The sequence below is a fragment of the Chenopodium quinoa genome, unplaced genomic scaffold (assembly GCF_001683475.1).
Source record: "Chenopodium quinoa cultivar QQ74 unplaced genomic scaffold, ASM168347v1, whole genome shotgun sequence".
NCBI lineage: Eukaryota > Viridiplantae > Streptophyta > Magnoliopsida > Caryophyllales > Amaranthaceae > Chenopodium > Chenopodium quinoa.
In genome coordinates this window covers 124814-144393 of record NW_018745403.1, presented here as the reverse complement: position 1 = coordinate 144393, position 19580 = coordinate 124814, and the positions used below count along the sequence as shown (strand labels likewise).

The 19580-nt window shown below is 38.4% G+C and overlaps 1 protein-coding gene across 1 annotated transcript; it reads left to right on the top strand.

Moving 5' to 3' along the window:
• The first annotated feature begins 16112 nt into the window (after positions 1-16112).
• On the top strand, positions 16113-16814 carry LOC110713067. Its single transcript, XM_021891530.1, has one exon. The coding sequence runs from the start codon at positions 16113-16115 to the stop codon at positions 16812-16814; it is 702 nt and encodes a 233-aa protein (XP_021747222.1).
• The last annotated feature ends 2766 nt before the right edge of the window (positions 16815-19580 follow it).

The window sequence follows — 19580 nt, the reverse complement described above, 5'->3', positions numbered from 1 at the left end:
CCGAGGCTAGTTTACGTGTGTTTACTGTGCAGGAAACCTTCGGCCCAACATACATTGGACCGAATCCAGTCTTCTCCATTTCAGTGGACCTTCGGCAAGGTCCCATTGTTTTCACCCGAAACAAAATTTATATTTTTATTAATATGTAAGTCACATATACATAACAATAAGAAACACAAATAAGAAGATATGGTTTCATCTAATTCGACTCTATTAAGGATACATAATAAGTTATCCGTGTAACATATGTTGTGGTACGTACAAAGCAATCAACTTACATAGTAATTTAACTGAAGCTTAGCTTATGGTCATCGGCAAAATTATTATCTATCAAAAAAAAAAATCATATCGTAAGTGCTTTCAAGCTATTATCATGGCACAAACTTTAAGCTATTGCTGTTGTCAAAAAAAAAAAAAGGAAAAAAAAAAAAAACTTTAAGCTATTGGTCCAACGTAGCCTATTAGATGTCATTGTAGATTTATAGTAGACACTACTAGATCATCACTAGTGTAAGAAAACTACAACCATCTTTTTGATATGTTATTAATCATTAGATTGGATTTGCCTAATTAACTTGACTTTCAACTCTACAAGTATTCATGATATTTTTTTTTTTTTTAATTTTTTTTTTCCGCCTACTACACCCTTTAGGCTAATCCGGATTCGAGACTCGGTTATGGGTGATTAGGTTCCAGTCCCCTCCCAATTATTGTTGTGAGGGGAGTGAAACCTAAACACCCAGAATATGGTTCTTAATCCTAAATTCCATCGACAATCATTCAACTTGCATGACTATGGAAACTAGCTAATCACTTGAGTATACAACAATAGTGTGACCGATAATAACTTCTGATTTTCATTCAATAAATTTGATTTACTTCGTAGTTATTTAAGACGAGTGCAAAATAGATTTTGGGCCCTATTGGTTGGGCTTTTCTCTATTTGTGGTTCGATTTGAATAGACAATAAAACTTTCTTGTACATAATTTAATTTAGCTGGTCCACACTGATTTTATATGAATTGGAAAATATTTTTTTATCCTAATCCGTCAAGCAATAATGTGCGAATGTGTTTCAATTGTAGCTGTTGGGATATTCATCCCAAGTCCCACATGGAAGAAATAAGGAAGGGTGACTTCCTTATAAGTGGAAGCACACTCAATTAGTATGAGGCCTTTTGGAAAGGTGCCCAAAAACAAATCCGTACGGGTTAGGCCCAAAGCGGACAATATCATACTAATGTGGAGTAGAGTATGCGTGCGACCTGATAAGGTGGGTGACCCGAGCCCAACAGTAAAATTCAGTTTTCAAAACAAATCCGTGCGAGCCGGACAATGGTTAGGAAGGTGGTGGCCGGAGTGAGTGAGGTGATGAGGGAGGATTAGGGTTTTGGTGAGGAAGGTGGTGGCCGTAGAAGTCAGAAGATGAGAAGAGTGTAAGGGAAATTAGGAAGAGATGGGAAGTAAATTAGGGTTTTGCTATATATATATGTAGGGAATTGGGGAAATGGGCTACTTCGGTTTGGATTTCGGTTATTGGAAGCCCCAAACCGAAATATTTCGGTTTCAATTTTTTAGAACAGATCCAAACCAAAAACCGAAAAAAAACCGAACTGAATTTCTAATTTGGTTCGGTTTGGATCGATTTTCGATTTTTGTCCATATTACTTTCACCCCTATCCATGATCAAGCCTAAAACTCATTTTTCTAGCCTCCTAAAGGAAATCTTGCTAGTATGTGCAAACAAGCTAACTTCGGATATGGGATACAAAACCAAAAAGATTCACTTGTGCCTTAATAAAATGTAGAAATGATGTCTAAGTTAAAAGATTCACTTGTGCCTTAATAAAATGAAGAAATGATGTCTAAGTTGGGAAGATCATTCGATTTTGGCTTTAGATTAGATGTCTGAATGATTTATTGTTCTACAAAAAATCAACCTTAAATATTTAAAGGTATCAAAATTTAATGTATTATTCCGTAATTGATAAAAATAAAGGGGATTTGTAGAGAATAATTAAGACATCATAAGGGAACTCCTGTATCCACTTAAAACTAACTTTATCCCTTCATGGGAAGCTCCTAAAGGAACTTAATAGCTAGGCTCTCCATTTACTCTCTCCTAGCAACTGGTGTAGTATATGGTGATCAAGAACACATTGCACTATTTGGCTCTTCATCTAGACTTTTGATTATTTACACTATTTCATACTATAAGTTAAAAGCTATAGCCTATAAAATGGCATGATTTGGCTCATTTTTTTTAGACTTGTGATCATACAATCAACAAAGTAAACCATATGACCACTTGCATTACCAAAAAAATATAAAATAAATGTTAGATAATCTTTTAATTTTATTTGCTAGCATGCATGAATCGATCTCGTGTAACTTTTTGACATTGCATTAGTTTGCACCAATAATCTTTTAATTAACATATTCAAAACACTTTTTTGTTTTTTCAATGCAAATTTAGATATTTAGTATTGTTTCAAAGTAGTCTTAAGCAACGAAGAATTATTTTGATTGCTCTACAAACATATAAGGACTAGATTTTTCCAAATAATTACTTGTATCATAATGCTAGAAAATAAGATTATTGAAGTAGATTAGGTGAATATATTGATGTTAATATGAGTACTATACAAATTAATTACACAATAGTTCTAGCTTGTAGTAGCAAATACTACATATATATGTTGCACCCAACATTATACATATGTCGATTATGTAACGCTTTATGAATTTATTTTTTATGTAACTTGAATAACTAAAATTGTTGTATACAATGCATCTATCATGGCCTTTACTAGATCCGGCCTGCTATAATGATAATAACGTCCTAATCTCCTTTGTTCCCTCATCGCAATTTCCCTCCCGAACAATTTCATTAAAGGTAACAACGGATCGGATTCAGACTTTGATAGTGATTAATGATACGGAAATTTCTAACAACGAAGTCTAAGATAGTTGACATCTCACTTGTCAAGCTATTAAGCTATTGTATACATTAAGCCGTACGCTGCCCAACTCGAAAAAGTTATATACTTATTGGACCCTTGTATGAAGTTACATATTTAAGGAAATGTAACAAAACAAAATTCAACGAAAAATGTCTACTTATTTCACAATCGGAGCGTCTAAAAATTAAATTGAGTGGCTTTACTTTACCTACTACAATTAAAAAAAGTGTTGGAACAGTAAACAAGAAATGAAAGATGCAATTCAGCCACCTTCAATCACCCTCCACCAGTCATTCAATCATTTTTGTATTTTTTGAGTGTTGAAATTAGAAGCCTTTTTTCAATAGGAAATTAATAATGTAGGTTTATATGTATACTTGCTGAAAATGATGTTCCAAATATATTACTACTATTATATATAGTATAGTTTTCCTAATCATGGTATGTGACAAATTATTGCTCTGCCAAAGACCTAACTAAGCAAGCTAGTCCATGTGACACATAAAAGTATAACTAAAATTAAAATAAAATAGATTACAATAATTTTTTTTATTTTTTATTTTTTAAAACTTAGTAAGATTGGATTATTCAAACAATTAAAGATGAATGTATATTATTGGTTGAACACAACCCCATCCCTCATCCTCAGGGTAAGGGTATAGGACTATAGGTATGGCCAAAAAAATGACCATGGTTATTGTTATTATTTATTATTTATTATTTATTTTTATTTTTTTCCAAGTATAGGATGACCGTTATTGTTATAACATTATTGTTATTATTACTATTTTTTTTATTACTATTATTATTACTTATGGAGTACTCCTTATTATTATTATTATTATTATTATTATTATTATTATTATTATTATTGATTTTAATTATTTATATACGCAACTTATTTTTTTGGTGATGGGATATTTTGGAGGCATTGAGATCATAATTGCATAATTGTGACTATTTACATGTATGCATATGGATGGATTTAAAAATTGCTATATGTTTCTCATTATTTAGTAGTCTTGTTGATAAGTATATTAGGTGACTCGTACTTCGTAGCTTTGTCCGCCCGATCGGGCGGACATTGCCCGGTCTGACCGGGCGGAAGAAGAAGAGGTGCCTGGCAAATTCGTTGAAGAAGCTGCTCTCGCGCCCGACCGGGCGAGCCTTCGCCCGACCGGGCGAGCCTTCGCCCGATCGGGCAGACCTTGCCCGGTCTGACCGGGCGGTGGGGGTTGGATACGTTGAAGCATTCGTATGGAGTTTTCTTCTCGCGCCCGATCGGGCAGACCTTGCCCGGTCTGACCGGGCGGAGAAGGAAAAATACGGAACGCGGATTTTGCGGTTTTAGGTTATCTTATTTTATTATCTTTTTGCCCAAGTATCTTTTAATTAGGGATTAATATAAAACCTCCCTAATATCAGTATTAGGGTTAAGAGAGACAGAGTGAGAGCCGTTCTTGAGAAATACAAGAATCATCTTTGTAATCTTTGCAGTTTATAGTGAAATCATTCGATCTCGGTGCCCGTGGACGTAGCTATCACATCGATAGTGAACCACGTAAATTCTTGGTGTTGTTCTTATTGTTTGCATTGAATTTCTTTATTGTTTTCTTGTTTGTTTACGACCTTTGCTTCCGCTGTCGCACAACAATTGGTATCAGAGCCAGGTTAAAAGATACGGACCGACTGACTCGCAGTTAGAAGTTATGGAAGAGAAGGCACACTCTACCATATTACTTAGTCTTGATGATCAAATCATCACGGAGGTTGCTGATCAGGAAACGGCGGCTGGATTGTGGCTGAAGCTGGAGTCATTGTATATGACTAAGTCGTTGACCAACAAATTATTACTGAAACAGCGGTTGTTTAGCCTCCGGATGCAGTCAGGTACTTCCTTACGGGAACATCTAGAAAAACTTAACTCTATTTTGCTTGATTTACGTAATTTAGATGTTAAAATTGATGATGAGGATGCTGCGTTGATTTTACTTGTATCTCTACCGTCTAGCTTTGAGAATTTTGTAGAGTCTTTTGTTGTTGGTAAGGATTCTATAACCTTAGAAGAAGTGAAGGCAGCACTTCATACTAGGGAACTCAGAATGAAAGCTACGAGTGATAATGGGGATAATGGTAGTGGGTTATTTGTTAAGTCCGGAAAGTCTAAAAAGAATAAGGGGTTTAACAAGGGGAACAATGCTGGGTCGGGTGCTGGAAACGGCAAGGATGGATCTAGTAAAACTACTACTAAAACATGTTATTACTGTAAAGAACCGGGTCACTTTAGGAATAATTGTCCGGTGAGGAAAAACAAGTCCCAGGCTGCTGTAGTTGAAGAGAAACCGAATGAGAGCTATAATTCAGAGGAAGATTTAGCATTAGTCAGTTCTGCTAGGTCTGATGATTTATCTGATAACTGGGTTCTAGATTCGGGGTGTTCGTTCCATATGTGTCCACGTCGAGATTGGTTTGATACATATGAACCTCGCAATGGGGGTATGGTTATAGTCGGTAACAATGCTCCATGTAAGGTCACAGGTATTGGTTCCATGAGGTTGAGGACTGTTGATGGGCGGAGGTTAACTTTGACTAATGTACGGCATGTTCCTGCTTTAGGAAAGAATCTGATTTCATTGGGTACCCTGGATGAATTGGGGTACAATGGTGTGTTTTCAGATGGGGAGTTGTGTATTTTCAGAGGTTCTGAGTTGGTACTTAAGGGTATCAAAAGGAACACCCTCTATGTTTTTGAGGGTGTTACACTGCCTAGTTCTGCGGTTTGCGCATCTGTATCTCACCAGGAGATGACTAAGATTTGGCACATGAGGCTTGGTCATATGGGGGAGAAGGGGATGCAGCTATTGTCCAAGAGGGGTCTTCTATCCGGGGTCAAGGTTGCCAACCTTGAATTTTGTGAGCATTGTGTGTTTGGTAAGAAACACAGGTCAAAGTTCAGCAAGGGTGCTCACATTACTGATGCAGTGCTCGATTACATCCATTCAGATTGCTGGGGTCCATCTAGAGTTGAAGGTATGGGAGGTTACCACTATTTTGTGTCATTTGTTGATGACAAGTCCCGATACACATGGCTTAGGTTGCTTAAGTCAAAGGATGAGGCCTTCAAAGTTTTCAAGCAATGGAAAGCTTTGGTGGAAAATCGACAAGGAAGGAAGATCAAGAAGCTACGAACGGACAATGGGCTAGAGTTTTGCAAAGACGAGTTTAATCAGTTCTGTGCAGATGAGGGTATAGGTCGGCATCATACTGTCAGGAAGACACCACAGCAGAACGGTGTAGCAGAACGGGTTAATCAGACACTGCTAGAGAGAGTCCGATGCATGCTCTCTAATGCAGGGCTTGGGAGGAGGTACTGGAGTGAAGCTGTGTTAACAGCTTGTTATGTCATTAATAGGGGTCCTCATTCTGGAATTGATTCCAAGATTCCGTTTGAGATCTGGAGTGGTAAGTTGCCTAATTTTTCGAATTTGAAGATTTTTGGTTGTGTTGCTTATTATCATGTTATTGAGGGTAAGCTGGATCCACGAGCCAAGAAGGGGTGTTTTGTTGGGTACGGGGATGGTGTGAAGGGGTTTAGAATTTTTTCACCTTCGGAGGGTCGGGTCATTCTTAGTAGGGATGTTACTTTCGATGAAAACACCATGTATTCAATTAAAAATGCAGAGATTTCAGATTTGAGAAGGGAAGTAGACAATTTATTACAGACAGATGGGGTACTTGAGGTACATCAGTCTACCATTGCTGATTTACCTCGGGTACAATATATTGATGATGATGCTGATGTTCCAGTGCCGGGTACTCCTGAACCTGAGATTACTCCTACTCGTTCTAACTCTGGGGATGAGGTGGAGCAATCTAATCAGGGGTCATCTAGTCAACCTGACACCATTCTTGAGATGCCTAAACGAGTTATCAAGAAGCCTGTTAGATTGATTGAAGAGATGGAGGGAAGAAATTGCTGTGTTGATGCGATGACAGGTTATGCATTGAGTGTAGCTGATGATGTAGAGTCATTTGAACCTGCCACATATAAACAAGCAATTAGTTGTAGTGAGTCTGCGCAATGGCTTGCCGCAATGGGTGAAGAGATGCAGTCTCTTTACAAGAACAGAGTGTGGGAACTGGTAAAGGTACCGGAAGGGAGGAAGCTTGTGGGTTGTAAATGGATTTACAAGAAGAAAGAAGGGTTGTCGGAAACTGAGCAAATACGTTTTAAGGCTAGGCTAGTTGCTAAGGGGTTCAGTCAGGTAGAAGGGGTTGACTTTGTTGAGATATTCTCACCTGTGGTTCGACATACTTCTATCCGTGTGTTATTGTCAATTGTAGCACATTTTGATCTTGAGCTGGAGCAGTTGGATGTTAAAACGGCCTTCCTTCATGGCGATTTGGAGGAGGAGATTCTGATGAAGCAGCCCGAAGGATTCGAAGCTCCTGGAAAGGAACACTATGCCTGCAGATTGCTAAAGTCATTGTATGGACTTAAGCAATCCCCCCGACAGTGGTACAAAAGGTTTGATTCTTTTATGGTTTCACAAGGTTTTGACAGGAATTCATATGATTGCTGTGTGTATCATAGTAAGCTGGATAATGGTTCCATGATTTATCTTTTGTTATATGTTGATGACATGTTGGTTGCCACAAAGAATAAATCTGATATTGCTAGATTAAAGGAGATGCTTAACTCGGAGTTTGACATGAAAGACTTGGGTGCAGCTAGGAAGATTTTGGGTATGGAGATCTACAGGGATCGGGCTAGAGGTAAGCTTTTCTTGACTCAGAAAAGCTACATTGAAAAGATTTTGTCTCGTTTTGGGATGGAAAAATCGAAGCCTATAAGTACGCCAACTACTGTTAGTTGTAAGTTGTCTTTGTCTATGTCACCTCAATCAGAGGAGGAGTTGTCTTATATGTCTAGAGTTCCATATGCAAACGCGGTTGGTTGTTTGATGTATGCTATGGTCTGTACTAGGCCGGATATTGCGCATGCTGTTAGTGTTGTAAGCAGGTTTATGGCTCGACCTGGGAGGGAACACTGGCAAGGGGTGAAAAGGATTTTTCGCTACCTGAGAGGGACAACTGATATTGGTCTTGTGTACGGGAATGGTAGGGAATGCTTGGTCACTGGGTACAGTGATTCTGATTATGCAGCTGATGTGGATACCAGGAGGTCTGTGACTGGTTATGTGTTCACTTTGGGTGGTTCTGTGGTTAGTTGGAAGTCTACATTGCAGTCATCAGTTACGTTGTCAACTACTGAAGCTGAGTATATGGCTTTAACTTCTGCAGCTAAGGAGTCTATTTGGCTCAAAGGCCTAGTAGGTGAACTGGGTATTGCACAGGATTTTGCTACAGTATATTGTGATAGTCTAAGTGCGATTTGCTTAGCTAAAGATCAAGTACACCATGATCGGACGAAGCACATTGATGTCAGGTATCATTTCTTACGTACTGACAAGAGGATTAAGGTGAAGAAGATTGGGACTGCTGACAACCCGGCTGATTTCTTCACTAAGCCTGTTCCGTTTAGCAAGTTTAAACATTGCTTAGACTTGCTAAATATTGATTACTACGTGATGTAGTAGGCCCTGAGGGGCGAAGTTGGGGAGCTCCTGGTGTAGGTGTGTTGGCCTTAAGGTGGAGCTTGCCCGGGGCTTGTGATGCAGGTGGAGCATTATGAGTTGTTATACTTGGAGACGAGTATGTGATGGGTCTTGGTTGAAGACTTATCGGGATGTATGGCTTATGCATGAGTCCTGCATCGGGTTTGGCTTGAGATGTTTTTTCACTATGTCTTGATGGGGTCGTTTGCTGACTACGAGTTCTCGTCAAGGTGGAGATTGTTGATAAGTATATTAGGTGACTCGTACTTCGTAGCTTTGTCCGCCCGATCGGGCGGACATTGCCCGGTCTGACCGGGCGGAAGAAGAAGAGGTGCCTGGCAAATTCGTTGAAGAAGCTGCTCTCGCGCCCGACCGGGCGAGCCTTCGCCCGACCGGGCGAGCCTTCGCCCGATCGGGCAGACCTTGCCCGGTCTGACCGGGCGGTGGGGGTTGGATACGTTGAAGCATTCGTATGGAGTTTTCTTCTCGCGCCCGATCGGGCAGACCTTGCCCGGTCTGACCGGGCGGAGAAGGAAAAATACGGAACGCGGATTTTGCGGTTTTAGGTTATCTTATTTTATTATCTTTTTGCCCAAGTATCTTTTAATTAGGGATTAATATAAAACCTCCCTAATATCAGTATTAGGGTTAAGAGAGACAGAGTGAGAGCCGTTCTTGAGAAATACAAGAATCATCTTTGTAATCTTTGCAGTTTATAGTGAAATCATTCGATCTCGGTGCCCGTGGACGTAGCTATCACATCGATAGTGAACCACGTAAATTCTTGGTGTTGTTCTTATTGTTTGCATTGAATTTCTTTATTGTTTTCTTGTTTGTTTACGACCTTTGCTTCCGCTGTCGCACAACAAGTCTAATGTGGGGCAATAATATAGAGATGTGATTTTAAGGAGCGTAGCTACATACATTTTCTATCAAAATCAAATGAGTTAAACAATACATTTTTAATTAAGAGTTTAGCTATCAATTTTCTATCTTTGGTCCTTTTCACAATTGCAATTGAAGGTGCATTGATTGTGAAATTCAGATTTCTTACTTAAGAAGAACTACATTGAGACTACATTCAATTTGAATTGATAGTTGTTGTCATAATAGGTAGCCAATATTTTAAATTTTTGGTTTATTTTGCGAGTTTTAATAGGTCGAAATGAATGAGATGAAGCATAACAGTATTGTGAATGACATCTCATCTTTTATACGGGTATACGTCTAGATTTAGGCATCATCTTTCAACTATAATTCATCTGGCCAATTAAGTCAATTTACAAACTATTATAGTTGAAAATAATTGTAATCATAATGCTTTCATCACCACAAATTTTTATATCATTCTATAATTCCATCTTTAGAATTATGTTTCCACAAAGTAGGTCATTTTTGTCTAACTTAAAGTTAATTCAGACAAAATAAGTTCATAATAAATAATTTTAGACAAAATATTTTTAGCTACTCAATAATATAAACTTCAGACACTCACAATATTATGCTATATACTTGTATATTGAAATTAAGTTCTGATAATAATATAAGTATGGAGTATACAAGAAGTACCTTGTAATTTGTTAAATTAAACAACAATAGTTATTTAAATGATATTATGTCAACCTTACATTAGCTTCTAAGGAAATTTAGCTCCTCGATTTCAGTCGTTTGAGCTAGCTTAGAGGTTGATTTTGATTTTGATTTGATGCACTTAACTTCATAAAATTTTTATTACGTACATACTGTGTTAGTTGCGTACATACATTATATAATTCAAGTGAAGCGAGTGACATAACCAACTACATTCCAAATAATACATCCTTTTTTCTTACAAGAGGTAGTCAATCCAAGTAACAACTAGTGTTAAAATGTCTATAATTATATAATTATAGGAGTATAATTGTCTTAAGTCCCTATTATTGTCAAATGTGTATAATTATATAATTATTGGAGTAAATTGTCTTATTCCCCATCATTGTCAAAATGTTTATATATAATTAGAGAAGGTATTGGGTGCGGACTGTTGCACGCAAATTATGCGTGCGGCAGACTGACTGATATATTTTACTTGTTGATTGTTATGTTTCATGTGTTAGCTGATATGTTTCATTCGTTGGCTGATATGGTTTTCGTGTTGGCTAATATATTCCATTTGTTGGCCGACATTTTTTTTTTTTTTTATAATTTTTGATGTGTTCCTTTTGTTGGTTGCTATTAGACAGCAGTTGGCTGATGTATTTCTTTGGTTCGCTGATATCTTTTGTTGGCTGATATGTATATTTTAATTGTTGGCTAATAAGTTTCATTGTGTTGGCTGACGTGTTTATTTTGTTGGCTTATCTATTGCTTTTGTTTGCTGATTTCATCCTTTTGTTGGCTGATATGCTTTATTTGTAGCTGATATGTTCTTTCTATTGGATGATATGTATCTTTTGTTGGCTGATATGTTCCTTTTGTTGGCTAATATATTTCATTTATTGGTTGATATGTTCCTGTTTTTTTTTTTTTTTTTTTTTTTTTTAGCTGATACGTTTTTATTAATGTCTGATATGTTCCTAATGTTGACTGATATCAGACATCAATTGACTGATATACTCCCTCCGCCCGCTATTATCTGCAACATTTACTAAAAATAGGTGCTCTCTATTATCTGCAACAATTTTTTTTATTTTCAAATTTGGTAAATTTTTAGCAGTAAAATGTCAACTTTACCCTTACTTAAAATTTTTAACTTTGTTTACAATTTGTTAATTACATTGACTTACCAACTAATCCACCACCTTACCCCATCCACCTTCGCCGCCCCTACCACCAGCCCAGACGAGCTCAGAGCACCAGCACCACCGCAATTCGTCGCGCAATTCTCCACCACTTTACCCCAGCACCACCGCAATTTGTCGTCGCGCAATTCTTCAGATCTGGGTTTTGTGGGTTTGGTGGCGGGTTTCATGGGTTTGGTGATGGGTTTCGTGGGTTTTGGTGGTGGTTTCGGGGGGGGGGGGGGTTGTGTAAGTGGGGTTGGGTGTTGGTGGTTCATGGGCTAGGTTGGTGCATACGTTCGGTTGTTGGGGATTAGTGTTGCGTGGGTGATTGCGGTAGATGTGTGTGCAAATGCAGGTTTGAAATGGCAGAGGAAGAAGGAGTGTAGTTGTTATTGGTGTTATGGGGATGCGACGGTGGTATTGGTTGTGGTTTGGTGGTGTTCTGGTGTAAGGAGGTGAGTGTACGTTAGGAGACGATGTTGCGGGATTGGTGGGCTATTGTTTGTTGGTGTTTCAAGGGGAAAGGGAGGGGCGACGAAAAGGGGTTGGGAGGGGCGGCGCCAGCACAGGAGGGGGAGTCTTGACGTCAGCGAGTGTGGGGGTGGGGACAGGGGGCAGGCAGGGTGGCTGGGCTAGGTTGGTGGTTTTTTTTTTTTTTTTTAAGTTTTTTTTATTAATTGTGTGTTTTATTTTAGTTTAGTTTAATTATCCCTTCTCTCTTCTCTTACTTTTCAATAATCTTGTTTAAGAAGTTTTGCCTAGGGGTCCGCAATTATGTCCTTTGGTGCAGATAACTCCGGGCGGAGGGAGTATTACTTTTATTGGTTGATATGCGTCATTTATTGTCTTATATGATTAACATCAATGTATTTTCATTTGCTTCTCTCTCCTCTTTCCCCCTCTTCCTCTCTTCCTTTCCCTTTTGCGCAACAACTCACTAAACAATCAACACTAACCACAACTTTAGGAGATCAAATATAGAATATCTTTCTAAATTAACATCGAAGAATTCGATGACTGAAGCAGACGATGTCCATCATTTCCGGCAACACAAGCGAGAATTCGGTGAATGAAGCAGACCATGTCCATTATTTCCGGCAACAGCAGCGGTGGGGGGCAGAACTCACGGTGGCCCGATCTTCCATGTCCATTATCGCCGATCGCCTTGACCCAAAAATTGGCTTTGTTCGACTTTGATCTATTTGCAGGTCATGACATTCTTCCTACACCTCCCCAAAATCACCCAATTGCGGCACCACCTCCAACCACCGTCCACAACGTAGCCGCAAATCAATTCAATCGCAAATCGCACCACCGATTTCGATTCAATAGCAGCCTTAGATTCAATTCCAAATCGCAGCAATTTCGCCTCGTTGAAACCCTAGAATACAATAATCGAAGGAATTTTTTCAGCGAAAGAAATGAACATGGAGTTTTTCAGGTGGAAGAAAGAAGAAAGAGGAGAGAGAAAGGTTCACTTTTCTGATTTTCAGAGGGAAGAAAAGTAAAAAACCGGAAAATGGAGAACGGAGAAAGGAAGAGTGCCGCACCAAACATTGGGTGCAAACTGCCGCACACAATAGTTTGTGATATAATTATATGATTATAGTATAGGACTGTATATAATTGAATTACCATTAATGTCTGAAACTACAAATTAAAAAAATTTATCTTTAACCTATTTCTTTACTTTGTCAAAATCGGACTAGATCAGATCAAATCAAACCATACTACAAGTATTAATATTAATAAAATTATAAAAATTACATATTTAGAAAGTACATACACATCAAAAAGAATCTAACAATATCACACTTAATAATATTTTTTTTATATGTTTATTGAAAAAATACCAAATGTTTAGTCACAGTACACAATTAAATATATCAGATCATACCATATTAAAGTTGTAAACTTTAGATCAACCAATACAATAGTTCAATAAAATCAAACTGCAACACCTTATTTCTGATAAAGGGAACACGCTAGCTAAATTTAGTTAGCTGACGATAACAAACAATGGAGACTGCTGTTGCCAAAGAAAAAGAAAAAAACACAAACTGTCTCATTTGTTAGAAATTGTGACATTCAATAGGAATTTGTACGTATTCTTGTAGTCTTGTTGGCTAGCTGGATGGTGAAGAAAAAAAGAATTAGATGCAAGTCAAAAGAAGTAGTGATAGTAAAGTTTGACTGTTTAATTGAGCCATGAATTAATAATATATTCATGTATATAACCCAATTTAATTGCATATATTGATATATACCTACTGTCTACTGTTTTGCAACATTGACTTGCGTAAAAGCTGCATTTCTAGTTATTAATTTACCTACTTCTCAATTTCATATGTTTTGTACCAATTGATTGATGAAGTAAATAGTCTCTATTGACTTTTCAAATATGTCAAGGGTGATTCTATAATCTATAGTTAGTTGGCGGATAAATTGATACTTTGTATTGTTTTTAAAGAGGTATAACAATAATGAATACTTGTAGTTGTATATGACAAATTGGCAATTAATCTAAGTATGACCTTCGATACATACGTACTTTGCCAACTAAGCTAACCATAAGATTGTTTAACTTGTGGCTCGAGCTAATCCAACTCACTTGTCTTTGGGTCTTATAAAAGATCAGATGAAACACACTTATAGTAGTATTCAATGCGTAGTAAGATATATTGATATTTATTTATTGTCTTTTACAATTAGTCTATCTTATGCCCATTATGAGATAATAATATTGAAATAAGTATATACTCTATCTAAAATCTTCTCTAGGATCTGTGGTACAATTATATGCATTAGCATGCTTAGCTTGTTTGACCATCTCATCTAAGCATTTAAGAGTTTGAAATGAATTGAACATAATTTGACCTAATTAATTCTATGTGTTTGGTGACAAGATATTTATGATCATTAACTTTAGAACTTAATATAATGTTTTGTTAAGCCACAATATTAACTTAGGCTAGTCTTTGTTAACTTGTTGGTCATCGTACAACATTATAGCCATGCTGGATGGTTTTCTCAACTAAGCTAAGCATTCAAAAGTTGAAATGTGTTGAACTAAAAACTTGGCCGTGTATCAATGTAACTGATGAAAAATAATTTGTTAAATTATCAAAATTAACTTAGTTATTTCAGTTTACATTTGCTCATGATACAATATACTCATAAATAATCTTAAGTTTCAACCATCAGTTTAAACTTTTGATACCATATTAGAGAACTAACTCAACAATAAACTTAAGCTAATGGTTGAGTTGAGTTGGTTTTTTTCACATGGTACAGAGTATGAAAAGTTTAAGATGATGGTTTAAATAGTTCAGGATTGATTTATGTACTCTTAAAGCATGTTTGGTTAGTGTATTTTTTGGATTGGAAACGAATACCGTTACCAAATGTTTGGTTAAAAGGTTTGGTAACAATTAATTACTATTACCTTAGGGTAATGGTTACCTCTCATTTGTTACATCTCAAAAACTGAGGGTAATAAATACCCTTACCCTCCTCAAACCTAGGTTACATGGACACTTTATTCAACTGCCGTGTCCGTGTCAGACACTGACACTTGTAGGACACATGACGATACGTCTCGGACTGTATCCTACTATTATATGGGCTGTTCAACTTTTTTTTTAATTGAGAAAATTTAAATAAACTAAGATAAATAAGGTACTTGTTAAATAATATGGGTGTCTTCATATATACCTCATTGTTAATATGATTAAGTATGATCTAATGAAAGGACAAAATGACAAATATATGGTCAAATTCATATTTTTTAAATATGTTATATGAATTTTAACATCCCATACTCGTGTCCCTTATTTTGAGATAGACGTTTTCCCGTATCCGTTTCGTACCCGTATCCATGTCAGTACCCGTTCTTGTGCAACCTAGCCTCAAACACAAACAAAGGGTGTAAACTAAATTATTCCTTTCCATGATTAAACTAAATATATGAAAAGGTAATATTTAAATGATTCCTTTACCTCCTTTTATCTATTTCCTTTCCGTTCTGTTTCCATTATCCGAACCAAACGCCCCCTTAGTGTTTTTACTCTATAATCACAATTCATCTTCGAAGTAGCAGTATATTTAGAAATGGTATTGAATCAAAGTGGCCCATTTGACAGCATGATAGCTCGTAAGTAATTAGGTGACAGCAACTGAAAGAGTAAAAGTAGTATACTTCGGACCTACGTCGCAGGGGTCAGCTGAAAGAAAATTAATCTGGAAAACACCACAATATAATGCAATACAAGTATCTTCTTTCGGTACCTTAAAACAAAATAAATTGTTTTGTTGAAAACCTAACCTCAGGGCCTTGGGCGGTTGAATTTGATAGAGTATATAAACCGATTCTAGGTTTCAACCATCAACTTAAATTTTTGGTTGAGTTGATCTACTAACATGATATCAAGAGGAAAGCTGACACAAAGGTCACGGGTTCGAATCTCATCCACCCCTCCTTTCAAAGTAGAATATTAAACGCTAGGTATGGTGGGGCCCATGCTACATCCACACTTCAAGCCCAAATGGACTCTCATGTGCAGGGGCGTGATAGAGTATATAAACAAATCATGGGCTTTAACTATCAGCTTAAGCTTTGGTTGAGTTGGTCACCTAACATGGTATCACAACCTAGGTTTTAGATCCAACCTAGCTTCCGCAATATTTTTTTTTTTCCGTTTTCTTTCCAAGCCCTAGCCGCCATCCATTCTACTTCCCTAGCACCACCTAGCCGCCTACCATGACCAAGGATGGAGAATCTTCTTCGTCTGATTTTCATCCTGCTTTCGGAGTCAACAATATCAAAAATTTCGATCCTTTTAACTCTTGATCCCGAGAAGGTTCAATACTCAAATTGGGTTGAATTATTTAAATGTCATGCTCATGCATTCAACGTTCTTGATCATATCGACTCTAAAACTAAAAAGCCTGCTGATGTGTTTGATGCTATGTGGAAAAAGCTTGATTCGGTTGTCAAAAACTGGATCTATGACACAATTTCTATCGAATTACTTGAAACAGTATTGTGCAAAGGGGATACGACGCAGCAACTTTGGAATAAACTCAAGGAGATTTTTCAAGATAACAAAACCACGAGGGCCGTTTATCTTGAAAACCAGTTTAATCAAGTGCATCTCTCTATATTTTCTGACATTGCATCATATTGTCGGGAATTGAAGAATTTGAAGGATCAACTTGCTAACGTTGATCAACCCGTGTCGGAACAAAAACTTGTAATTCGCTTGGTTTCGGGTCTTATGAATACGGATTTCGACACCGTTGCTGCAACGATACAACAAACGGAGCCCCTACCTTCGTTTAAAACTGCGCGTTCTAGATTGTTACTAGAGGAATCGAGGCGCGCCAATGATGTCTCCGCCTCGGCTTCATCTTTTGTTGCTCAATCCGGCTCGTCGGGTCAACCCACCGCTGCCACGCCGCAGCAGCAGTAGCCCCAGTCAGCAGGGCGTGGCGTTTCTCCAGGTGGGCGTGGCCACGGTCGAGGTAGGGGTCGTGGCCGGGGTCCGCAACTGCAGCAGCAGCCCCAACAACATCAGTAAGGAGCGTCTGCTTGGGGTTCCTCATAGCAGCAGTGGGCTGGTGCGCACCCCCTTACCAGCCAGTAAGCCCTGCAATGGGGCTACCCCCCTTATCCACACCTACAACAGTGGGCTGCCGCACCAAGACCTGGCCCGCCACAGCACCAAGGCCAGCCCCAGCAGGTCTATTACTCGGCCTCCCTACAACATCAGCAACAAGGTTCGGAGTACGATTCGACCATGAGTCCGACTGAGGTAGGCAATGCGTTTGCGACTATGGGATTCCATAATTATGATCCGTCTTGGTACATGGATTCCGGAGCCACTTCCCACATGACGAATAATGTCGGTACTCTCTTACCCCCTTTTTAATTTAAGCACAAATAATTATATTCAAGTGGGGAATGGTCAACGCATTCCAATTATGGGTTATGGTCATTCTACTATTGCTAATTAACTTTGTCTTTACGTAATGTGTATTTAGCCCCTCAAATCATCAAAAATTTAATTTCTGTTAGAAAATTTACTTCTGATAATTCTGTGTCAATAGAGTTTGATCCTAGTGGTTTTTCTACGAAGGATCTTCGAACGGGGACTAATAACCAGATGCAATAGTACCAGGGATCTCTATCCTATGACCAAAGCTCCACCATCAACTTTTCTAGCCACTTCTCTCACTGCTTTATCTCCATCCACATGGCACAGTCGTTTAGGACATCTCGAGGCACGTACTTTTAATTTTCTTAGAAGTAAAAGTTTGATTGATTGTAATAAGGAGCATGACTCCAATTTTTGCGTAGGTTGTCAATTAGGAAAACATACTCGCTTGTCGTTTAATAATTGCAATAGTACTACTTTTTCTGCTTTTGACATTATTCATGACGATTTGTGGACTTCTCCCATTCGTAGTGATAAAGGTCACAAATATTACCTAGATCTATTGGATGATTATACTCATTATATGTGGACTATTCCTCTTGTTTACAAGTCTCTAGCTTTCCAAACTTTCCTTAACTTTCGACAATGTTAACTCAATTTGAACGTCCCATAAAGTCTTTTCAAAGCAATCATGGTCGCAAATTTGATAATGACCCATTCAAATTATTTTGTGTCAAAAATGGTTTGGTTTTCCGCTTCTCTTGTCCTCGCACATCCTCTCAAAACGGCAAAGCCGAACTCTTGATTCGTACTCTTAACAATGTTAAGCGTACTCTACTCTTTCATGCCTCACTCCCACCGCCTTTTTGAAATCATGCCTTAGAGATGGCCACATATCTCCTAAACATTCTTCCTACCAAAACTCTCAATCACATCACTCCGGCTCAAGCTTTGTTTGGGGTTGTCCTGTCCTATAGTCATCTTAGAGTGTTTGGGTGTCTATGTTTCCCAAACCTATCGGCAACCATGCCTCACAAACTTGCTCCCCGATCTACACCTTGCGTTTTCTTAGGCTATCCGGCCGAACATAGGGGATATCGTTGTTTAGATATTACCACTAATAAAATCATCATCTCTAGACACGTCACTTTTGATGAAAACAATCTTCCGTTTTGAAACATTTGTCAATTTCGTGCCTCAGATTATGATTTCTTAAGTGTCGATGATCTCTACCCTATTTTTTAGCATATTTTAGTTACTAATCGTGCAGGGCAGCAAGGTCCGTAGGACGATCGTGGCCAAACCCAGCCTATCCCAGCCACCCTACGGAACATTTTGCACCAGTCGCACAGCCAGCCAGCAAGCGCAGTACACCCAGCGCCCAGGCAGAATTGAAGCTGGTGTGCCTGCCTCACCCTCCCAGCAAGCACATACCGTCGCGCTAACTCCCAGGCATGCCTACTCAAGTCACATACACACCCTTACCTCAGAGAGGCATCACGCCCATCACACCTACAAGACCACCTCCTTTATCCCCACCCATGCAAACACGGTCAAAGCACGACATCTTTAAACCCAACCCAAAATTTGGTTTAATCGTGTCTATTCGCTCCCCACTCCCCAAAAATCACAAACAAGCCCTTCCGGACCCAAATTGAAATGATGTGATGCGTGATGAATATAGTGCTTTAATTGAAACGGGGACATGGGAATTGGTTCCTAGGCCTACAGGGGTGAATATTGTTAATTGCATGTGGTTATTCCGTCATAAATTAAATGCTAATGGTGATCTTGAAAGACACAAGGCTCATTTAGTTTGTAATGGCAGGTCACAGGTGGAAGGTGTGGATTGTTACTAGAAATTTAGTCCGGTTGTAAAACCGGCTACTATTCGCACTGTGTTGAGCTTAGTTATGGCGCGAAAGTGGTCTATTCACCAACTTGATGTGAAAAATGCATTTTTGCACGCTGATATGAATGAGTGTGTGTATATGCATCAACCCCCCGAATTTGTTGACAAGAGATATCCAGAGTATGTTTGTAGACTTTGCAAGGCTCTTTACGGCCTCAAACAAGCCCCAAGGGCTTGGTATTAGCGATTTGCTAACTATTTGGTGTAGACGGGGTTTATCATTGCTAAGAGTGACAATTCTTTGTTTATATTCCGGCATGGGAATGATATGGCATACTTACTTTTGTATGTTGAAGATATTGTGTTGGTTACCTCTTCAGATTTGCTACGTGAGCGTATCATCTCTCACTTACGTACAGGATTTCTAATGACTGATTTAGGTCCTCTGA

Bases quoted from the DNA above. Each gene is read 5' to 3' on its own strand.
- LOC110713067 (XM_021891530.1), top strand. From the start codon at position 16,113: ATGGAGAATCTTCTTCGTCTGATTTTCATCCTGCTTTCGGAGTCAACA.